Source organism: Condylostylus longicornis, unplaced genomic scaffold, assembly GCF_029603195.1.
Source record: "Condylostylus longicornis isolate FDR11 unplaced genomic scaffold, ASM2960319v2 ptg000004l, whole genome shotgun sequence".
NCBI classification, from domain to species: domain Eukaryota; kingdom Metazoa; phylum Arthropoda; class Insecta; order Diptera; family Dolichopodidae; genus Condylostylus; species Condylostylus longicornis.
This window is the reverse complement of record NW_026577973.1, coordinates 21,331,518-21,356,845: the sequence shown is the minus strand read 5'-3', so window position 1 is coordinate 21,356,845 and position 25,328 is coordinate 21,331,518. Positions and strand designations below refer to the sequence as shown.

Sequence of the window (25,328 nt, the reverse complement as noted above, 5' to 3'; positions counted from 1 at the left end):
CAACCAATAGTAGTATACTAAAACTAAATTCAGTATTAAAGATAATGCTCATTAATTCATAATTTTAAAAGATAATTGATCTCCATTTACACTAATGAAATTTTTAAATAAAAAAAGCCACTATATCTAATTTAATTGTGAGAAATTAATATTAAGAATTATGTAATCATTTGGAATACAAAAAACAAATACTCATTTTGCCTAAATTTAGGCGTTATGAAAGAAAATCGAATATTTTAATAAGTAATCATAAATTTAGGTAATTAATTACATTAGTATGAGTATTTCATGCATACAACAAGTTTTTAAAAGAAAAATATCTTTTCAGTTTATGTTTACTCCCTTTGTTCACAAATCATAAAAAAAAAATATTGAAATTTTTATGCCCCTTAGCTTTAAGATTCATTTTAACAGTTTAATTTTATATTCTTTGTATTTTAATTAAAATTTATATAAAGCTGTTTTTTCGCTCTCTCTCTCTCTTTCTTTATGTTATTTAATTTTTTCAATGCGAAATAAAATTACAGAAAAGAAAAAGGCGAAAAAAAGCAAAAAATAAAAAAAAATGAAAAAACTTTGTTCATTTATACACTTTACTAATTAATAATTTAAAAACAACAGGTAAAAGACCAACATATAACAGTACCTACACCTTTGCTCTATAATTCATATCAATGTAATGTATTTCAATATAAAATACACTATATGCACATAAGTACATACAAAATAATATTGTATAAATATACTTATGGTAATATCATCTGAAAGACTATGAGAGAGAATAAAAATAACGACAATCATAACAAAAACAAAAAAAGAGAAAATTTTAAGATTAAAAATATTTTAATTCAATTTTATCTCACCCTTCGACCAGCTTCATTATTATGCAAATTCATTAAACTTCGAGCTTTCGCAGACATTCCATTTTTAAATCGTCCACCTCCGAATTGTGTTGATGGTGCACCAAAACTTGTGCTACTCCCAGCATTACGTTGACTTTTTTTACTACCATACATACCAGAATAATGATGATCTATAGCAAAAACTTTTGAATTCATTATCTCTCGATTAATTTTCTCCTAAAATAAATCAAAATAAGGTATAAGTATGGTATAATAATATTAGGTCTTAAGAAGATTCAATTCAATTTAAATTAAAAATTCTACTTTTAATTAAAAAAAATCTAATGCTTTAATTACATAAAAAGATAATAAAATATGTTTTTTGTTTATAAAATTAACAAAGTTTTGTTATGTACTCGCTTATGTCACCTTTTAATAATTAAAAATATTTTGAAAGTAAGAAGATTTCAAAAAGAATTCTTGTGGTAATTGACTCTAATTTTATATTGCTGAAGATTTGCATTATGAGTACAAAATATTTCCGGAAAGTCAGTTCTGGATTTTATACACAAGCATTAAAAACGAAGGCATAAAAACAAAATAAATATAAAAAACTGTTATACAAAAAGAGTTAAAATACACCAAACAACCAGTTTTTTTGTAAAATTTAAAAATAATGCTAAATTTTGGCAAATTTGCGACGAATATAAAATTTGGATGACATATGATATAAAAGGATGAAAACTGAAGGTTTCAAATGTATATTAAAACAATTAAGTCAAAGACGACGTGATCATGGGATCAAGTTGTATTTAAAGTATGGCTATACTTCTGAAAGTCTTGTCAAAAGTATAACACACCATACAACATAATTAATATTATAATTAATTACCAAAAAATTTAAAATAAATTTTTTTCGCGACCCTGTAACTAAAGTGTTTTAACCCAAAAAATTCAGTTTCTCAGATTTCAGGGAAAAGATCTTTCGAAACACTCTACACTTATACAACACTTTTACGAAGCGCAATAAAATGCATTCGAAAGTCATTAATTGTATTACAGTTTACATCGATTTATATTTTGAATTCTTTTTCTGTTAAGTTAATTAGACTTTCGTCACAAAAATCCGATTCTTAAGTAGATACATATGTATATGAAAAATTACAAATATTTAAAATTATTTGAAAACTCGGCATTTATAGCAAAATTTCCAGTTACAATTATTATAATTCGAGAATTAAGGTCATAATTTAACGGAAGATAAACTCACATTCAATTTCAGCAAAACTTCTCTTTAAAATTGATCTCAAAAACCTCTGATAAACTAATATGAATTTTTTTTATAAAAATTTTAAGGACTTCCGAATTTATTTTTACATTTTAAAATTTAATTAACAACTTATTATCAAGAAGTGGTTCTACAATACTCAATAGAGAATTAAATACAACATCATATAAATATACATATAATATGAAGGAATGTGTACATATAAAAGGCTTTGAATAAAAATTATTGGTTAGCATTCATCAGTTTTAAAAAGTTAAAATTCAAGAAATAATAATTAACTACAATTTCTTTATGATAAAGTTTTACATTCACATTTATTAAATGGAGCATGTTAATTCGAAATATTTATGTATATTTGTATGGCTTTAATGATACACGTGCAAAAACTAATACACATGTAACTTGAACTAAAATCTTATATTAACTGAGGTAAATTAATCGATTTAAAAATATCCTTTTTAACATAATGTATAACATTATGTTAAAAAGGAACTTAAGTTCGAAAGAACTTTTTACACGAAGGAAAAAACTGATTTATGATTTTTTAAAAAGAGCATCCCCAAAAAAAAATATATTTGTATATGGTACATACATATATTATGAACTACTTATATATCTTTTTGAATTTAATTTCTACCTTTATGTGTATGCATAAATACTAGAGTGTAATGTGTATAGGTTAAAAAGCAGGCAAGCAAAGAGAGTAAAAAAAAAAATAGAGGAAAAAAATTTCCTTGTTAACTTTCATTTCCGTGTTTAGGAGAAAACACATAAAAAAGATAAAAAACGAAAAAACCTATTGCAGTTGCCTTTTTTATGACCTCAGGGAATAAAAAAAAAAGTTTAAATAATTAAAAAAATTCATCATATTTTAAATGTATGTGTACATTTACCTATTTAACTGAAGGTTGAAAAGTCCTCTAAGTAAATAAGTGTATACACATAAATAAGTTTTGTATTATACGTGCATATATGTATGCCTGATAGTAGTTGTAGCTTAAGGCTATTACAAATATACAAAAACTAGAATCTGAGATTCGAGTGATTTTTGATAAAGGAAATTTGAATGAGATGTAGATTTCTTTTAGTTATGTAATAGTTATTTTAGTTATATAAAAAGCGCATATATGATTGGTTTTTTAAAATGCATAGGTTGTGAAATTTTTTTCATAATAAAATGTCAGGTTGTATAGCTTATTATAACTAGAGAAATCAAAAAAAAAAAATCAACACTTTAAATTAAAACCTAATCTTAAACTCATGTTTATGGGGACATTTTCGCGATACTTAGCACTAGTTTGAAGAATGTGTATACCTGCACATATACTTTTGTTTAGAAAAGAATGGTTTTCAATACACAAAAGGAAAGAAATATTAAACTACAATAAAATGAAATAATTGTTCTCAAAAATGAAATATTTTCAAATAATAAGTTTCATAAAGCCCCAAAATTTTATTGTAAAAGCTATGAAAGACAGTATTCCTTACTGTTCAAAAACAAAGTTTTCAAACCGACTTCAAACTATACTTAAATCCAAAACTAAACACTAGATTATCAAAGAAAACCAATTTTATTTTTATATTTTGGTTTTTTGATGTTAAAATTTCTCTTTAAAAATCAACGTTATATCAATTTAAATATTAACAAACGCACATTGGAAATATTCATCGTCAAAGTGTATGAAATACTTGTTAAACTAATTTTTTTTTTTTTAAGAAAATTATTAATATGCACTCAACTTATTTGCGTCATAAATTTTTACTTAACTATTCTTTGAACTCTTGGTATGGTTACTTATATAATTTCATAATTACGTCACTAAAAGAACATCATATTTATTTCTAATTAGAATATACAATATTAGTTTAAATTAGAGTAAGAAAATTTTCTTTACCATATTTGCTCAATTTAATAGACAATTACCCAGAAAATTATTAGAGACAATGCATATTATTCAAGTACACGAATAATTTTATGCGGATATTTTGATTTGCGTTGCGTCGCTTTTATTTGTATTCTCTCTTGTTAGAATTTCTTAATATCTTTGTTTTTGATATATTGTACTTCAATACTAGTTTCATCTAATTTAACGTAAGGCAAATAAATATTTCTTAGAGTATATGAAATTTCAAAAGTGCAAAATATTTGGCACTAAGTTCTGACAAATACTATAATAAACAGAGATTTTGTAAAAACTACTAATGGCTTTGTTGAAATTTTTTTTATATACTTATTGTAATTTTTGTTGCTTTTTGTTTGTATAACAATATAAGAAATTCAGGGCATTTCGAAATGTAATTTAATATTGTTATTAAGGATTACTTTCTTTTCTTCTATGCATAAAATAAAATAAAACCGAGCATATATAAATATTTTTTTTAATTAAAATACTGTCGTATGTATCTATGGCTCTTATTACTTTACAAAAAATTTTATGTACAAAATTACATAATAATTAGTAATTTACTGCCATAGTGTAATAAATATACGAGCAAAACTTTACATTTACAAAATGAAATTGTATATTTGTATATACATATGTATATAGGCAGCTACATATTTATTTTTTATTATTTTGTTATCCTTAAATTGTTTTCAACTACTGGTACAGAGCGAGATATTAATTAGCTCAATTAAAATAATTTCAACAATTAAAATAATTTCCAACAAAAAAAAAAATACTTTTTTTTTAAAGTCATTAAAATATTGTCAGTATTGTTGTTGTTGGAGTTCTTCCTTATTTTCATGCAATATAATTGAAAGAGAAACATTTTCTTAATTAAATATTTTCATTTAAACTTTAAGCACAATAATAATTTCCTCTTTGATTCACAAAAAAAAAAAAAAACAAGGATATTCACAATTTTTTTTTCATTTTCATCTTTCTTGTTCTTTTTTTGTTTTGTTATCTTCTTTTTATTTTCTTATTATTGTATTTTATTTATTTCATTTGTTTTGTTTTTTATTTCATTTTTTTTTTTTTTTGGGTTTTTCTTACTTGTAATTCGAGCATTTCCTTTTCTTGTAATTTTGAATTTAATATTTCTTTGGTAATTTTCTCTTGTAGTTCCAAAAGTACTTCGGGTTTGAAATGATTCATATTATTATTATTATTATTATCGTCATTGTAATTTGGATCTTTAGCAGTTCTGTTATTACCATCGGTTGTTATAGATCCTCCTGTTGTAGAAATTGTTGTACCATTAATTGTCGTACCATTTGTTAATTGTGTTATACCACTACCGTCTGGTAAATATTTTTCATCTAATTTATTTTTTGACGGTGGAACCGAAATTAATCCTCTTGTACCACGTTTACGTTCCTTTTCTCTAATATCTATAAAATCTTGAGAAAATCTGTAAAAGAAAAAAAACAAATTTTTATGAATTTTAAAATGAAAATTTATTTGGTTTTTGTTATGGAAGGGTTATTCTGTGGTTCTTACTGAAAACATTTTAAATATTTTATTTTAACTTAATTTTTTTTTGTTTTAAGTCGTAAAATAATTTTAGAGAATCTCGCGTTTCGCTGATATGAAACAAGGATAGAAATTTAGTAGTGTTGAAGTGAAAAATTTGTTTAATCGAAAAATCAATATTCTGTGTAAGCCTAATTATTTAATTTAAAAACTTGTAATTTTATAACAAATATCTTTATTGAGAACTTCGGAACTAATTCACTTATAAGTACTTTTATATGAAGTAACAGAATTGTGGGTAAGAAGTAGAGGTTCCTGTTGATTGTTTTTTTTATTGAAATTTCGTTATAAGAGTTATGGCGAATGTTATAGATCTGTAAGAACATATGCAAAATGAATATTTATTAATTATAATTCAGATTGAAGAAAATTGAATAATAAGAAAACCTTGTTGAAATTAGATAAGAGAATGCAAAATCATCCCTTTTTAACGAATTTTAAATAACTGTCGGGAAGCAAGACCAAACAATAGATTTCACCCGTCGATAGTTCACAATCAACTAAAATATGGTTCAGCCAACCAATCAACTTAATTTTAATATGCAAAAAGATATTGCGTAACGTACAACTTATATAACAACATTTGGTTGGGAAACAGCAGCGCACAGTTTGCCCACACATTAACACATGGTCTTCCCTAAAAATTCACGGTTTTTTTCGTATGGCTAAAAAAGAATTAATATTTATGTTTGCAGCGTATAAATACGTTGTACTTACAGCTTTTCTACATTTAAAAATTCGACTTTTATTAAATACGTAATAACATTACTCCATCAGATTTTAAGTAATAGCATGTTATTACTTTTAATATTCTGAATTAAATTTACTACTTTTTGAGCATATAAAACTCAATTTATCCAACATATTTTGTTATATCAAAAATTCAAATGATTCAATTGAACAAAGCACAATAGTTTTTCCCCCAATGAAGTTCGTAAAATGTCAATAGAAATGGGAATTAAAATTAGTAATTTCATACCAATTACAACTTATTACAAAGATTTCACTTTTTATTACCACGGGGGTATTCTTATTTATCTATTTATAATGATAAAATTTTGTGAAATTCGGAATTTTCTTTGTTACTCAGTGAAATATATGACTAAATCGATCGAATAATTTCTGTCGACTTCTTTGCAGACAATAGGAGACGTCATGTTCCGGCATCAAATTTCACAATTCAAGTTTTCGGTGGAATTCGTGGGGATGCTTAAATAAGTATCAATTTGTGTGTCTGTGTAGGCAATCGCATACCTCTATTTCGGTCGCACCTGACCTATTTTTGAGACATATCATAACTAAACGTTTACTAAGGGTCGATTGTACACTTTTGATAATTTTTAGAAAAAAACTAAACTTATTATAAAAATCGGATGGCATATTGAGGGTAGCCTCTACTATGAAAAGGATGTTTCTATTATTCTACGTACGATGTTAACAAAAAGCTTACTAGCGGTCTTAAAAATGAAAACAAATGTTTAAAAAACGTTTCCATTATGTTGCGTAACATTTTTAAAAAACCAAAAAAAAGCATTTTGCGGTCGATTATATGCTGACCACATCTTACATATATATTTCCATTCTTGTACTTTGATTTCTGCATAAAACAAAAAAAATTACTTTTAAACAACGTCATTTAGTTCCGGGGGGAAAAAATTTTAAAAATATTCAAGACAAAAATTTGATCGTGATGATGAAACTTTAATTTTCATTTGAATTTTTATGATAACTTTATGGTGTGAGTGTTTTTCACATTTCTTCTTCATCAAATACTTAAGTCCATGGAAAATTAAATGAAGTTTTATAAAATTTTATAAATAGAGATAATTTTAGTATCATAGACACACAAAAGATTATCCTGAATAAGTTTTTCTTGTCCTTATGGTTTGTTATGCCTTTCTTTTTTTGTAGAAAAAAAAGTTGTGGACAATTTGAATGTCTTTTTTTATTCTGTTTCGTTTTTCTTTTCATGCTTTGTCGTAATTTACATAATAACATTCGATGAAAAGGAAGGATAGAAAGGATATAGAGATTAAGTTGATTAATTTGATAGATAATAGAGACGCGGCTAATATAACTTTGAAGAGAAATGAATTTTTGTCGTCTTTCTTTTTTAGAAAACAGAAAAAGAGAAAAGAGAATATTCAACAAGCAAAACAATTCGGCTACGTATAATAAAAAAAATTAGACTTAGGTTTAGACTCTTAAGTTTTTAAAGAATTTGCAGACAAAAAAAAATTTTAATTTATTATTTAAATTTAAATACAATAAAAAAAAATTTTTTTTCGCATAAAAAAGTTTGAGTATTGTAATTCGAAAAAAAACCATTGGAAAATTTATTGAGTACCTCTTAAATTGAAGTGTCCTGCAAATTATACAATTGTTTGTCAAATACGGTTGCAAACCTGCACAATAAGAGTTGAATAAGGAAATATGACCTTGTTAGTGGAATAATAAAATTTTTCATGTACGAGTATATGAGAGTTTATTTGCATACAACATGGAGCATATTTGTACTTAATTCTACATTGTGTAAATTTTTCCATTTTCATTATAAAAAATTCTACGATTACCTTAAAACATCTTCCATAAATTTTTATGCACTTAATAATTTCACTTTATTTTGAGATTAAAGCTCAAAAGAAATACATAATACATAAATAAAAGATTTGTTAGGCTACAGTAGTGCGAGATGCGGAGACACACCTACCTTCTCTCGAAGCACTTCGTAATTTTTTGAGCCTTCAAACGAAACGAAATTCTCGATGAATTTATTAAGCATAATGAATAAACTTCCTTAAATTTTATTGGCATCTAAAAAACACCGAATTCGCCACTCACTCTCTATTGAAGTTGCAGAAAACTGGAATTTTATACGGAGGCTCATACTAGTACAAAAACCACAAAAATTTTAGAACTTGCAATTTTTATCCTCCAACCGTTTAAATTAGGAAACAGAAGTTTATACAGATAAGAACAAAAATAATATTATATAGATTTTTGCAACCTCATCAATAAAAATAATTACCCTTGATACCGAGCATGTTCATTGTCATGTTGAATTCAAAATTTTCTAAATGCACATTTAAAAATTCAACTGCACATTAGCATTGATATAAAGTACGTCTAATTAATGTCATTATCAAATGAAGCACTTACAAAAAAAGGTAAAATCCACATATTTTCCTTAAAATTTAGAGTTTGTAAAGTTAAGGCTTAAAGGCATAGCGTCAAAAAACTTAAAGTTTAACTCTTCATGATATTCCAAAAATTTTATACAGTGCGACTTATATAATCGCAGTCTTAAAAACATTGGTACTTAATATAACTAACATAAATTCAAAATCATATAGGCATATTATAAAACACCCAAAAAATATATTCTGGAAATATTTCAAATATTCTCAGTGAAAATGAATATCAAGTCACATATGTATTCCCATTATATTGCACATGAATGAATCGTTCATACACGTCCGCATAAGTAAGGTACACCCATACATAAATTATATATGTATAAAAATACGTTTCATATCGCCGTCTTCAGTATTGTATTGAAAATATACTCATATGGATTTCATACAATCGAACTCATAAAATATACAATGTGTATATAATAAAATATCTACCCTTACATAAAAGGCACATATTTGTTAAGTTTTGTAAATTTATTGAATAAAAATCGAACAAATAGAATAATATGACTATTTAAAATTTGATAATAGAGGTTTTTCCCCCCTTATAACAAAAAAGGAAAACAATAATGCCCAAAAAAACAAAAACACTTGTAGCGTTAGCATAACTTTTATAAAAAGAATATTGCACCAAGGGAAAAATTTAAACCAATAATATATTTTATGTTCTAAATCAATATTTGAATTATAGTGTAATCAGTTTTGATGATTTCAGAAATGCTTATAAATTTATAAATAATACAAAATTTATTACAGGAGTGAAATATGTGTTTGGAGAAATAGAAATACACATTGGAATTCTATGCAAGCGTGTTATAAGCTGTTTAAAGTGTCAAAATAAATCTGAAAAATTTAAATATAAAAAAAATCAAAAGTACAATACATCGAGCAGGATAAAGGATATAAAATGGGAACAACGTATACTAATTTGCTGGCATAAGAATGATTGATGAAGAAATTGATGATTGATGATTAATTTGTAAAATTGCCCAGGAGAAGAAAGCCAGGAAGCCTGGCATGTATAAAGTAAAAAGTGACGTATAAATTGGCGGCCGTCACAAATCAAATAGCCAAATTAAAGGCAGTTATTGGAGGTTATGGTCTTTTGAGAGACATCTTTACTTTTGAGTGATTCAATCCTGTCAATAGCGTTGTATGGTGCGAGGGTGCGTGCACAAAATTCTCTCTATAAAGGGTACTGCATTAAGTGGTCAAAATCAGTATATGTATATAACATAAAGTAGGAGTTGAGCGTATTAGAAATATGTTATGGGGACTATTCAAATTACAGTGCTGAAATTTTGCATAAACGAATAATAATTATAGCCATTATTTTAATAAAAAATCTTAATTTTAATGTTTTTATTGAAATGTAACAAATAATAATAAAATTGAAACTAAATTTTATACAAACTTTTTAATTAAAAAACAAAAATTGATTTTAAAAAATTTGAAATTTTTGAAAAGAAAAACTAGAATTTTGTATTAGGAAAAACAAAAAAAAATCTAGTAAGCATAAAAGTTTTTATCGAAACTTTTCTTGGTAAAGAAAATTGATAGGTCTTTAATTTTTGCCAATTTTATAAGAAATGGTCCCATATGGTTTGAAATTTTTAAATGCTTTTTCCTCACATTGGGTGCAATTTAAAAATTTGAAAAAATAATTTTCGGAATTTAGACACCATTTGGAATTTAGTAAAACTATCCAGCTGAAACGAAGTTTTAAAGGCATGCCATATAAATTTTGACATTTGTTTTAATTGAAAAAAATTTTTTTTAATAGGAAAATTTCATTTTTTTGAGCAAAATGGAGTGTAAATGATATGATTAAGTTAATAAATAATTAATAAATAATTTAATGGGATTAACAAACTTTAAACATATTTCTACAAAAGCTTAAATTGGTTTGCGGTTGATGCAACTAAAAAAGTGTTCCAGTAAAGCAATTAATTTGAAATATGCAAATGAATAGATATAGATTTGAAAGAAAAAAAACATAAATTTTTCTTCCGAAGTAGGTGAATTTCATAGCAGAATTAGGTGTTCGCTTTGAGAAATTTGTAAAATTTTTTGATAAAGGAATATTAAGTTGAATTTAATTTTAGTCTTATCAACATCTGGTTTGATTTTAATTGAATTTGTGGTTTTTTTGCTACATGTTTTATACCATAAAAAATTTTTTAATGTTTGAGGAAAGTGTTTGAATTCTATAAAAAAAAATTCAAGGTTCAAAAAAAATTTTTTTTACGAAATTATCCAGTTAGAAAAAATAAAACAAGGGAAAAATTTAATTTTCCCTAAAGTTCGAATGCTTAGTATTCGGAAGGAACATAAAATAGAGAATCAGGCAGCATGTCTATTTTAAGCCCTTTACTAGGGTTTTCAGAAACTGTTTGTTTGAAGTTCCTATCTTTTTTAAAATGAAAGTTATAATCCAAAAACCTTGAATAAGTAAAAATTTCGTGAAAATTCGTTAAAATCCCTGGAACTCGGAAATCCTTGAGATTTGGCACCCAATCCGGAACAAAAGTTTTACCTATTTTCGATCTTCTAACCAATGGTATATGTTGTTGTATAACTTTCTGAATCATCCTGTATATAAAATTGTCCTATTCATATAAAAAACGAGAAAAATAGAGTTAACCTTGTCAACTCTGTGATACCCGTACGAATTGTTCTATGTGCGAATAAATATGCCATAATTGACTATGGGACAGACTATGACTTTAAATTGCCGTACTACAATATTAATTTATGCAAATTTTCAGTGTTGTGTTTTTCAAAATACTGTGTGTCAAACTATTATTGAAGTTGTATGGCTGCTACCAGAAAGAGCCAAGAAATTTTAACGAATTTTATGAAACACATCGGCCCTACTAATATATTTGCTTGTATGAAATTTCAATACCATTGCTTTTATATAGTTTCTCAGATATAGCCAAATAACTTTTGAAGTTGTATGGCAGGTACAAGAAGGAGCCAAGTAATTTCAACGACTTTCACACTATTTGGCAATACTAATATATTCGTTTGTGTGAAAGTTCAATACCCCAGCTTTTATAGTTTCTGAAATATAGCCAAATAAATTTTGAAGTTGTAGGGCAGCTACCCGAACCGGTACCTTGATCCTGTTCAATTTAAATAGGGTAGCACTTACTACAATAAATCATTTGTGAAAATTTGGTGAACTTAGCTCAATTAGTTTTCGAGTTATCGCTGGACGGACGGACGGACTGACGGATAGACAAAGCTAAATCAACTCAGAATTCGACGCTGATCAAAAACATACACTTGAGTCTATATCTCAGAGCATTATTTCTTAGCGGTACAAACGGTAAGGCAAATTAAGTATACTCTTCGAACATACGTTCGTACGTGTATAGACAAGGTTGTATGAAACAGTGTGGCAGTTACAATAAATGATAAAATCAATCATTCGTACGGTTATCACAAAGATGGCACAGTCAACTTTACCTATTCTCGTTATATACCTATACCTATTATTCACACATGAAATAATTCCGAATACATATACATATACTCGTATAACATAAATAAATCATATCATTAGATAAAATATTTAATACGGCCTCTGGCGTATTTTCATAAAATTACATTAGTTTAATTTTAACCTTAATCATATTAACACCAAAAATCCTCATATATATGGACACAAATAATTCAATTCACATTATCCAGAACTATAAATAATTCAAAATAAAATTTGCTATTAACAAATAGATTTTTATGACTAACAAAAATGTAAAGGTACGTATAATTTTAAAATGATGTATAATCAAGTTGTAGAGGATGATATAGCGCATCGAAAATTTTGAGATAGTTTTAAAATTAAAAATATTCACGCATATTGAGATTTTCTTGAAAATACAAGTCGTTTAAAATCAATTGTAGCAATAGAACAAGTTTACATAAATTTCTATTTGAAGTAAAATTTAACTAATTTAAATATTGCGCCTTAGTGATTAGATTTAATAATTCTTACATTAAAATATGAAAATTTTTTATTATAAGAAAAATTTAAATTTTCTGTTTAGAATGTCATTGCTTTCTTTATGACACTGAAACTTAAATTTGATTGATCATTATTTTCAAAAAGTCATATCAAATTTTATTTTATCCTTTAATCTAAACAAATCTTTTACATTAATAGAGTGGGTACGTACGTAATACTCTTTTGTTAATGTTTTTTTTATTCACGTGGATTTTTTTATTCACTCAACGGATGTTAAAGATTTATTTCTTGCTTTATAACACTAAATACACAAAAATGAATTTAGATCTACTATGGGAAAGTTTTGTAAACAAAAATAAACAAGATAAATGCATTTATGCCTATGCAAATAAAATATTTTCATTTGAAATTAATTTAATAAATTTCTTAAAATCGTAAACAGATCACTTAATTGTTTGGAAAAAAATCTTTAATTCAAAAATTTCGAAAATTTCGATTATTTTTCACAAAAATCTATAGTTTCGTCTTAGAAACGTATACATGACTTATTTGTCATACGTTTGATGTATATGGGAACTTAATATAATTCGGAGTCAACATTAGCAATTATTTAAAACATTCAAACTGACAAAGTTAATCGTGTCATTATACAATTTACGCGGCCGCTATTATCTCTTAAAAGCACCTCTTTATTTGATTTTGATATTTTAATGATACCTTAGAGTAGACATCGACTTTTGAATTAAAAGTTAGAATAAACCCATCCGTTGACAATTTTCTTGCACACTTATGTTTCTTTGTTATTGTTGACTAAATTACCTTTTACCGTTTGTAAGAAAATAAAAACGCACAAGCACACAATTTAAATACACTTTTGTATCTTGTATTTTCTTTCACATATCAAACGCGATATGAAATAAAAGGATAGTTTAATGGGTATAACAATATATTCAACATGCACATGTATTGATTGCCAGATGTGCTTAACTCTTATCGACTTTTTCTTTAATTATCATGTTAGATGGTTAGACAAAATTTTTTTTTGCACTCTTGCGAATTTGTTAAATTTGTTGGGGTTTTGAATTGTAAAATGTAATGGAAATAGTCACATTCTTCAATTGCTGTAGGGAAAACATTTTTGAAAAGAGCTGCTAAATACAATTACATTTTATTACAATACGTCTATCTTTACATAATATATAATTGCTCATAAAGCGTATTTTACATTTAACTTTATTAAATTTTCTTATGTAGAAATAACGTAAAGAGTTTTTTAAGTGTTGGCAATCCTTGTTTCCAATATATACATATATATGTATATAAAGAATATAACATTAAAACATATACATTTAAACACAATTTATTTGTAGTATGTTTGAGCTTTTACAGTATCAGGAGTTCAAATTTAAAGGAAGGAAATTATTGCATATTAACAATTTTATTGTTTACTCATTTTTAGTAATGTGTACATTTTGTTCTCAAGGATTTTAAAATAAATATAAATATAATATTAAATTAAGGACTTGGTTAACAGTCAATTTTATAAATAATAATGCCAGAGCGAGTACAAAGAAATTTATTGGCATTGTTTAGTATTTATATATTTTGCAAATATATACAAATTATAGTATTACAGAGAAATATTGGAATAAATTGACAATATTAAGAAAATCAACATTACTTTTCGAGCAGGCCAACTCCATCAAAGCTACATTTCTATTTTTACCAAATGTCAATCGGATCAGTACAGTTATTTAAGTTTTTGGTTCGACAATTCGATAAGCAATTAATTTCACGTCTTCATCTCAGAAATCATGTATTTTTAGATTATTACTTTTCGGAGAATGATATTCTGATAAAATGATCAAAAAGCTTTTTCAAAATTTCCCAATTGACCATCTAATAATAAGTTGCTGCCAAAATATACACATTCAAGGTTCACATTGCGGTTTAAACAATATTTACATGAAATTTTTAGGCGATTTTCTAAACTTCTAATTTTATAACCAAATATTAAAACAATCACCCATTACTAATAAAAATGGGTTTCAAGGCTTTGAACAAATTCAGGGTTCATAATACTATTTGTGCAAAGAGCCAAAAAATTTACTTCTCAATCTAACATCCCTTAATCTTATTTCTCGTTTTTCCTCTATTTTTTTTTTGTCAAAATCTAAAAAGTTTAAAAAATTGTGTATGATTCGAAAACGAAAACATTACTCAAATTTTAAGATAATTAGTATTTAATGGCATGATTGCTTTAGAGTTTAGAAGTTGCAAGGATATTTTTTTTTTCTTAGTAGAAGCTAATAGTCCTTTAAAATGAAGAACTTTCAAAAAAGGTTATTATTTTTTTTAACTTCTTGTTGAATGTGATATATTTTTATACGTGTATAATAAAATGCACAACAAGTAAGCTATACAAACAATACAAGTACCTACATATACACGTACGTTGAAATAAAAGAATATGCAAAATATTTTAGTAAGCTTTTGAATTAGAAGTATGAATATGCTTATACCACGATGAGTACGTACAAGTGTTACGTACATACAAACAAATACACGAACTTATTTAGGTATTAGTTTGTCATTTTTTTTATTATAAAATGATTCATTTGATTGGAATGAACGAAGAAGAAATGTGTCACCCAAAATTCATTATATTGACGGATCGATTAATTTACCTTTCGTCTAGACAGTAACTTCGATGTCACGAAAGGTGTGAGTAAATGTTTTGTTTATAAAAATCACTCTTTTAAAAGATTTTTCTTTTGTAAATGAATTGCCATAATTAAAATACATTTTTTTTATTATAAATTGTAAACTTCAATACTCATATACACTTATATAATATTTATCTATATTTAAATTCCTAAAATATGAAAATCAGATGGAGCATATCCCCCATATAGAAATACAAAGATAATGTAATTTATAGCCACTAATTAAAGCTTTTAAATTTTTGATATCGGTATATGATATTCTAATATAATATTTAAACTTGATTCAAAACAAATTAGGAGCAAATCAATACGGTTTAAAGAACATTCACCTTAAAAATAACTTAGGTCAATAAAAATCAATATTTTTGTTAGAAAGCTTGCTCACAGAAACCATTTGGTTATATAAAATATTTTTTGATTTAGTGGAGGCAGGTTTTTTTTGGAAATATAAGATGAGCAAAAGTAGATGAATTTTTGGAACTATAAGATTAACAGGTACCTAATTTTTAATAATTACTTATTGTATTTATATGCCAAACAAATTCTAAATTTTTGTTTAAATTTTTTAAAACTTACTTGTAAGCAAATTCTAAATCATCTCCACATCCACCCCATGTCCAATCGTCATGTAATTGTCTGGGTCTGGAACTTTTTGAACATCCGCAAGATGCAAGCTGACCATCTCTACATGCACGTGCAATAAAACTTGTAACTGTTGCTGCAGCTAACGCATGAATAAATGCCATCTCCGGTGAACCTGAAAATTAATAAAATTTTAAAATTATTATTAGATTTATTATAATTAAAAAAATTTTGATTTTTATAAAATAAAATTTATTCTTTCTCTTGTTCTTCGTCTCTTCCTTAATTGTACTAGAATAGAAACTTAATCAAAATTATCGCGATCACATTTACTTAATATACAACATTAAGTAAGCTATACTATTTAAATCGTTTGACTTAAAAATTTTATTATTTTCAAATTCATTTTAATTTTCAAAACACAAAACTTTATCAACATCTAAATTTACCCTCAACTTTCCAAAAAATAAAGAGTAAAGCATTATAGGGATATAAGTATATAACGTATGTACCAATTTTTTTACCCTTCGTTAATATACGCAAAGCATATCCATCACACAAACACAATTGTATATGACTGTGTATTTTATGCCTCGTTTTCTTGTTGTATTTTGTAAATAAATAAACATTTTAAAAAATTTCCCAACATAACATGGAGTATTTGGAAGTTAGTATATACTTGTACATATATATGTATATAAAATGTTTAAATGGTAAAAAGTCAAGTATCCTGTTTAAATTATAAGAATGGCTTGTTGAATTTTGAGCTAAAGTAAATATTAGCAATACTTTGGGTAATCAAATGCTATATACTACCATAAGCGAAAACATCTGCATCTGCATTAATAAAGAATTTTATACCATATAACCAAGGCTATAGCATTTCATTCTTTATAGCTTACTCCATCATTCAATTTTCATTTACGCATTTAACAATTTGTTAGTTATACGTCCTTGTTATCCTTTTTACTTCATGTTTTTCTTCTTCTAATATTTTTTTTTTGTTGATCTTAGTTGTGATTGTTTTTTTGATAAAATAAGCATAAAATATTTTTGTATACCGAATGAAATAAAATAGAACGAAATATCTAAACTCGAATGGTGTGTATAATTTGATAAGGGTATATGTATAAAAATATTATATATTGTTTCGTTTATATAGGCGGATTATAGACCTATTGCACACGAATATATTGAGTAAAAATGAGAATAAGGAAAATCTATGAGTACCCATATGAATATCATATAGAAAAAAATTTATTCAATCATTATTATTGGATGAAAAAATTGACTTTTCGTATTAAATATTACGGTGGCGGATTTATTTTGTCACTGTTACAATTTTGTGGTATATACAGATAGATAACTAATATATATAAAGGAAATAAATGTCTAATAAATATGCATGAAGAAGTAAAATGCATAATACGTCATTTTATTACAATAAAAATATTAATTTACAATATTTAAAATTATGAAACTTTAAGAAAATTTTTAAACAATGACCAATTTTCGACACTAGAAAATATAAATCATATATGATTATATTACGCATTGCATTTTACCTTTGATTTCTTTTGGCTTGTGTAAGTTTTTTTTCGAAATTCCTCCAAAATATATGCTATACAAAATGGTAATAAAGGAACGTTACATTCATGCTTATATTCTAATAGAACATCATCTCATTATCCGACAAGCTGCGTAAACATAAATTTTTCACTCAAAAATGCTAACACTTAACATATAACATAAAAATTGGAAATAAGTTTTTTTCAGTATGGTAAGGGTATGATGTAGAAGTCTTAATTTTTAGCAGTTTTTTGATAAGTAATTTATTTTTTTAGTATTTGTCTTTTACCTCCATCTCCTTCAAAGCAATCGGCTCTAAAAATTTGTAAAACTTGAACAGTATACTTTCAAAACTGTAAGCATTTTCAAATTTTTACGAAAGCAAAAAACTTACGGTAATATACTAATATAGCCACGCCATCAAGAAATATAATTATTTACCTTAATTTACTTACTTATATAGCAGTAAAATTCGACCACCATGTTAATGCCTCTTTTCATTTTTTTTGCTATTCTCATCCGAAATATATGCAATAATTTGATATATTTTGGAATTAAAATATAATTTGATATATTTTGGAAATAAAAGTATGTATTTTCACTTGCTCAAGCGAAAAGTGCTATTTTACAAACCATTGATTTGATCCGATTTTGTTTATATTTTAAAATAGTGTTATCAAAAATTGTTTTATGAATTTAATTCATAATTTAATTTCTAATAATTTAACATTTTTTATACGTATACTAAAAATTATGCAAATTTTTCCTTACATATATACATACATACAAACGTGCGTAAAATATAAAAATTTCATATATCTAAACTATGTTTTTTCATTGGCCCCGCATTACAAAATCCAATTTACATTAATTAATTTTTAGATGATATGGTGATATTGAATACACTTATTTTATTATATTTATTGTAATGTTATTTCCAGTTATACATAGCTCGTATATGTACTAACCACTTATTCAATAACTAATATTACCTTTTAACATTATGATCTTTTCTATTTTTCACATTTACATACATACATAATATATTTACAAATTTTAATAGTTGCATGTAGATTCGCGTTTCTAAAATTCAAAGTAAAAAATATTTGCACGACATTTTATATAATAAAAATGTAAACACTTTAAAGAGCTAGTTTTATATACGACATTTTCATATACAAAATATAATGTAGGTACCAATGCATTAATGAATTATAGTATTTAAAAATTATAAAAAAAAATTAAAAATGAATCAAACCAAAAGTACAAACATTTTTACCAAAACGAGCATTGCTGTTTTACTGGTTTATTAAGTTAACTGGTCTACAATAAATTTTACCATAATTTACCATAACAGTTTATAAAGAAATTGGATTTTTTTTTTTTTTGAAACTCAACATTTCCTATCTTATATATTTAAAAGCTTTAAAAATTTTATGAATTCTACATTTTAGTTTGTTGATGTCTACATAGTGGACTACTTACAATATAAAATTATATTGTATACATAATTGTGGATTGAACAAAAAAAAAATAATAAAACGAAAATAAAAGTTCTTCAAACTTTAGTTTCCAAAATCAGATTTTTCTTATTTAAATTATTTAATGAAAATATAAGCATTTTTTACGTGATCCAATATCTATAATTTTATTTATTGTATAATACGGTTACCGTAAAGCTAAATTTTTTTTAAAAATAAATATAAAATTGTATATATGAAGCAGCAGCTTCTATATGGCTGAAAACTTTTTAAGTCAAAAGAAAAACAATCTAAAATATGTTGATTTAATTTAATAACTCGCTTAACCACATAACTGAATTTTATTTTCATTATTAACTTTGTAAAAATATATTATACATTTTCATATTATAAATATAGTGTATTTCCGCCAGAAATTCTTTAGTCTTTTTTTGCATTTCTGATTAGTCGTATCGGTTTAAAATAAAAATTTAACTTGAAAAAAAAAGAATAAAAAATGAGTTTTTCGCGCGCAATTCTTATTTTTATGTTTTTCGGATATTTCACTTTTCTACCTTGTTATTGTGCACCCCTAGAAGATAATTCAACAGCTAAAAATAATTCTGATACCGAAATTTCAACACCAATTGAATTTAATATTATTCCAAAACCCGGTGCTAACGGTGAATTATTAGTTCCTGTTAAAGTTTTATATGATGAAAAAAATGATCAAGAGAATATTAGAACTACTGCAGCAAAAATTGAAACAAGTTACATTAATTCAAGTGAATTTAGAAAAAAAACTGGTATTGCTTTAGAAAATATTGATATTGATATTGCGACTGATAAAAACAATATTAATGAAATTACAAGCATTGAACCAGAAGATGAAGAAAAATCAACTAAAACTCAAACTGGATATATAGATACAAATTTATTTAGAAGAAAAGTTGATAATAATTTAGAAAATAGTTCTGGTAACATTGATAATATTATAACAACAACCAATATTCCTGAAATTGAAAATGAAACTGAAATTTTGATTTCAACTAGATTTCCACCTAGATTAGTAGAAGTAACCACAGACACCAAGCCAACTGTTGATGATGAAAGTATTGTCAAAACTACTGAAAATATTCCAATGGAATCAATCAAGAATAGTGAAGATTCATTAGTAATAACACAATCGAATGAAGAGCAAATTAATACTGAAAACATGTTACCAGAAAATGTTATTATTAGTACGCAACCGATTCTACTAACCACTTTAAATTTAGAAACTACTGAGAAAACTTTAAATATGGAAAATAATATTAAATCGACTACAGAAAATACACTTGAAATCAATCAAGACTCCAGGAATACTTTAATTGAAAATTCCAATATTAATATAACTATTCATTTAGTTCCGGAACATACCAGGGATCACAATAAAATTGAAACAAAAGAAATGGTAAGAAACGTAAATACAGAAAATTCTCTAAACTTCAATTTGAATATTGTCACACCAAATATAATTGATAACTTTTCGGTGACGTCAACAGAAAACCCAACTGCGATTAATTCAATAACAGCTACAACAGTTTTGAATAAAGAACAAATATTTACAGAATCAGTGGATACTGCTTCGGTAAAAAATATGGAAGACATTACAATTGTAAATACACCATTTACACCTATTGATCAAACGCAATTACCCAACACTGAAAAAACAACAGGAAAAGAGTATATTGTCAGTACAATACTCCCATCTTTAGATACTGATTCAACAGTATTAAGTAATACAGAAGATATGAAGAATATTCTGACTATCGAAAATACTAGTACTACAAATCAAGGAATGTCTCCTACAGAACAAATACATGTAGAGAGGATAACCGATTCCAGTACCCGTACGGAAAATATTCTACCTAAGGACCAAACAACTTCATCTTCAAGTTCAACGGATTCAAATGATATGGAAGGAAATACAAAGTTGAATTTAAATGAAGAAGATGTTAAAACCACAGATAAAGGTACTTCAACTATTTATTCAACAATATCAGGCTACATAGAGGGAACTACTAATGTTAAATTGACCGACGGAGATATTAGTACAAATACTCAATTATTATCAACTACTGAATCTCTCAATTCTATTACTACAGAGAAAGTAACATATTTAAGCCCAGTCGTTCCAGATACAACGACATCAATTAATAAAATTCAATTAATTACTGAAAATCCCGTTTCAATTGATGTTATAAATTCTATTACTAAAGAAAATGAACTTTACAGCAATACTATACCCGAAAATAATGATAATCAGCAACAACACTACTCACAAAAAACTCATTTTATTAACAAGCCTGCGGCACTTAATGTAATTCCATTAAATCCAGTAAAACAAAGTACAGCTATAATTAATACTAGTAAAACTAGTTCTGTATCAACATTTGTGGGTGGTGGTGGCGGTACCGGTTCAAAATCAAATATAACAAATGAAAACATTTTGGAAAATAAAAAAGATCATATTTTAGATATACCAAATATTATATTTTATCCAGAATTAAGCATACTAAATAAATCGGATGATTCAAATCAAAATAATACAAAAAAATTTATGACACCTGTTAAATTTTTAGCACCTATAAGAAGAACGTTAGATTTTGGACATTCAGTTATTGTCAAAGGCATAACTGGTGGAGAAAATTCTTATGGGTAAATATTAATTTGTTTATTTTTAAATAATGTGTAGAGAGCGACTGTTTAAAGTTGTTAGCAATTAAAAATTTTGCTCAAAAATACATTTTTAACAATAGCAAATGCGGCAAATTTTTAATTTCGAGAAAATAATCTTAAAATTCTCGATTAATATAAATAATTTTAAATTATTAAGATCGAACCATAGTAGATTAGTTGTGATTTATTTGAAATGAATCACTAGTTAAGATTGGCATGCTCTTAAATATTAAATAATATTTATTAATTTTTCACTAATTTAATGCTTTAAAATTATTTTTTAGACCAAGCATCAATTTAATGAATGGAGATTGCCATTGGAATCAACGTCATGATTGTGATTTAATATTAAATATATATGTTAATTTATCGAATCCAATCGATCAAGTACAAAGATCATTTTATAATGCCGGTCAACGAAAATATCATGAAATTGAAACATATGGTGGTGCACCATTTGAACCATATACTGATTTTGAAATTGAAATTATACCAAGAACTGATTTATTTGAAATCAAAGTTAATAAAAAATATTTTTGCAGTTTTACATATAAAATGCCATTAGCATTAGTTAATCATGTTCTAATATCAACTGGAGGTGAAATTTATTTCGTTAGAATAGAATATTTAAAGAAAAGTTTAGATGGTATTGAAAGACCAGTTGGTGGTGAAGTTCTAATTAATAGTTTAGAAGAAAATTGAAAAAAAAATTTTTAATGATTATACGTAAATAATGTAAATGTGTGTATTTTATTATAATATACCTACTATGTATGTATTGTAAATATATGAGAACAGTTAAAATTTAATATTTTTAATTATTTTTTTTTATTTCTGTTTTTCTTCATGCTTTTTGATAATTTATGATAATATTTATTTTTATATTTTTAATGTACATATATACGAGTAGTTGTTATAATTTAGTACATGTGTATGACACACTTACATAATATACATAAAAATTAAAATTAGAAATGTCTTTGAAATGCAATAATATTAAAAAATAATTATTGAATTTAAGTTGGCAAATGAAAAATAGTAGTCATATATGTGTATGCAAATATTATGTATATATAAAATGTATGTGTATGCAATTGTTAATGTTAAAACTAGTCAGTCAGCAGTTAAATTGCTTATTTTTTTTTTTTTTTGTAATTTTCTCTTTATATTATAAAAATGATAAATGCCTACAATATTTTGCAAGTAAAGGCAACTTTTATTTAATAATTTTGTAATCACAAGGTCTTTAATAATATACACGAACTATTCAGAATGTATTTCGTCTTGATTTTTAAACTTGTTTTTTCTTTAATAAAAATGTAAATATTATAATATAGATTATTATTTTAGATTAACATGTTTTATATATATATATAAGTTTAGTTACTATAAATAGTACAATTTTATGTTGAAATATTTAATATACAAAATGTATATATGTTTGTGTATATACTCATAATTTGTATGTTGATAAAATTGGTTTTATTCTTTATAAAAATCTACTTTTATTTTTATAACCATATCAAACATGTTGCAATCACTTTGCAACCTTGAGAAAATGTTGTATCACGTGAAATTTTTGTATACAAACGTATTATTATGAGAATATAAAATATTAAACAAGTATTTTTTAAAATACTCAAAATATACATATATATACGTAATATATTCAGATATATATACATACATATATGTATGTTTGTATATAATATGTATATGAAATATGTAAATATGAATTTATTATAAAATTTTAAAGTGAAAATTTTTGTTTTGCTTTTATTGATAAATTTCAGTAATGTTGAAAGAAAAATATCTATTTTATTTTATTTCTTTTATTATGAATTGTGAGGATTATAATGTACTACATATGTTCATGTATGTTATATTATAAATCTAAATATTTTGTGCCAAGAAATTAAAAAACTAACACAAAAAACAAGAGAAAAAAGTCAACACCTACATTATATTAACTTTTTTGATGGCATATCAAAAAAGTTCTTCTTATTAATTTTAATTTTAAGTAAAAAGAAAAATGATGATTTAAAATTAATTTAAGATTTTACAAAATAGGAAAGTTATATTAAATTTTAAATTCCCTTTTCTAATAGAAAATGTAGCACTATATACACATTTCTATATATTTAAAATTGACAATATTATTAATGTTTTACATTTTTTATAAATAAAATAAAAGTGTTAAGATTGCCATACTCAATTTTTACTCAAAAAAATATGTGTTTAAAAAAATGAATGTGTCATATCTTTTAAAGTTATTTAAATTTATTAAGAAATCATTTAAGGTAGTGATTTACTATATGGAATACTATCATACAAGTATACATTTAATATTCCCATTTAAAATAATTAAATTCAGCAAAAATATGGTTTTACGACAATCAAGTTTAAATTCATAATTATTTCAGATTTATTTCATTAAAAAAAAAAAGAAATAAAAAGCAAATTTGTATTATTAGTGATTCTTTTTTAAGATAAAAAACAGCTTTAAATTTAATGCAACAAATTGGGAACAAAAATCAAATTAATTTTATTGAACAAAACTTATGGAAATAATTTTGAATTCAGAATTTTTGTGTTTATAATTTTAAAAATTAAAAAAAAAGTCATAAATTTCGGTTTTAATAATGTCTTCCGGTAAAAGTAATGATGAGTTAGTTAGAGATAAAACCAAAAACACATAATGTGTGATTATCGAAAAAAATGTCATAAACTACACGAACATTTCAGTAAAATTCAACTTGTTATAATTTTTCTCGAATTTCGGTCTCAAATTTTATAATTTCAAAACATATACATATATATAATATATAAATATATATATATATATATATATATATATATATATGTATATGCACATAAATGAGTGCAAGTGTGCCTTTTTTATTAAAATTTAATTTTATTCTGTAACTTTTATATTTTTTCGTTTTATTTTAAATCTTATGATTTCATTTAGCACAATATTTAGTTTGAATCAAGTTTCAATTTCCCCGTCTTAAAATATAATTTGATGTCATTTTGATTGATCGATAATATTTTAAAACTAATAATTTAAAAGATTGTATTCATGTTTATGTACATGTACATATAAATTTGTTATATATTTTGTGAGAAATGGAGAAATTTTAGAGCTACGTTATGAGAATTTATTTTTTAATTTGCAGTCGAATGCTGTAAAAAATAAAATGAAAAATTTTTTGCGGTTAATTAAATCATTAAAATAAAAGGAAAATTTAAAATCAGAATAGGCACAAAATTGTGGAATTTATATTTAAATTATTAGCAGAGGGTGCGCTGTACGAACACAACTAATAATGTTGAATGAAACCAATGGTTTGTAAAGTACCACTTTTCCTTTAACAAATGAAAATACTTCTTTTAAAAACAATCTATGTAGTTAGTACATTTTTAAAATTATTTTAATTCCTATACGAGTACATTTAAAAATTGCATACATTCAGGATGACCAATATAATTAT

General features: G+C 24.9%; 2 protein-coding genes across 2 annotated transcripts in view; one reads left to right on the top strand and one right to left on the bottom strand.

Annotated features, from left to right (window-relative positions):
• The window catches only part of LOC129614268 (protein Wnt-5), a 173,015-nt gene that overhangs the window by 13,367 nt on the left and 134,320 nt on the right, over positions 1-25,328 (bottom strand). The window contains exons 5-7 of the mRNA XM_055528795.1: positions 16,079-16,259; positions 5,130-5,487; positions 864-1,079 (exon numbers count right to left, since the gene is read on the bottom strand). Coding sequence (XP_055384770.1) covers positions 864-1,079; positions 5,130-5,487; positions 16,079-16,259 — 755 coding nt within the window. The remainder of the gene's footprint in view (positions 1-863; positions 1,080-5,129; positions 5,488-16,078; positions 16,260-25,328) is intronic.
• LOC129614275 (metacaspase-2-like) lies at positions 19,587-23,113 on the top strand. Its single transcript, XM_055528807.1, has 2 exons — positions 19,587-21,813; positions 22,119-23,113. Exons 1-2 carry the CDS (start codon positions 19,631-19,633, stop codon positions 22,534-22,536), a joined length of 2,601 nt encoding a protein of 866 aa, XP_055384782.1. The 5' UTR covers positions 19,587-19,630; the 3' UTR covers positions 22,537-23,113.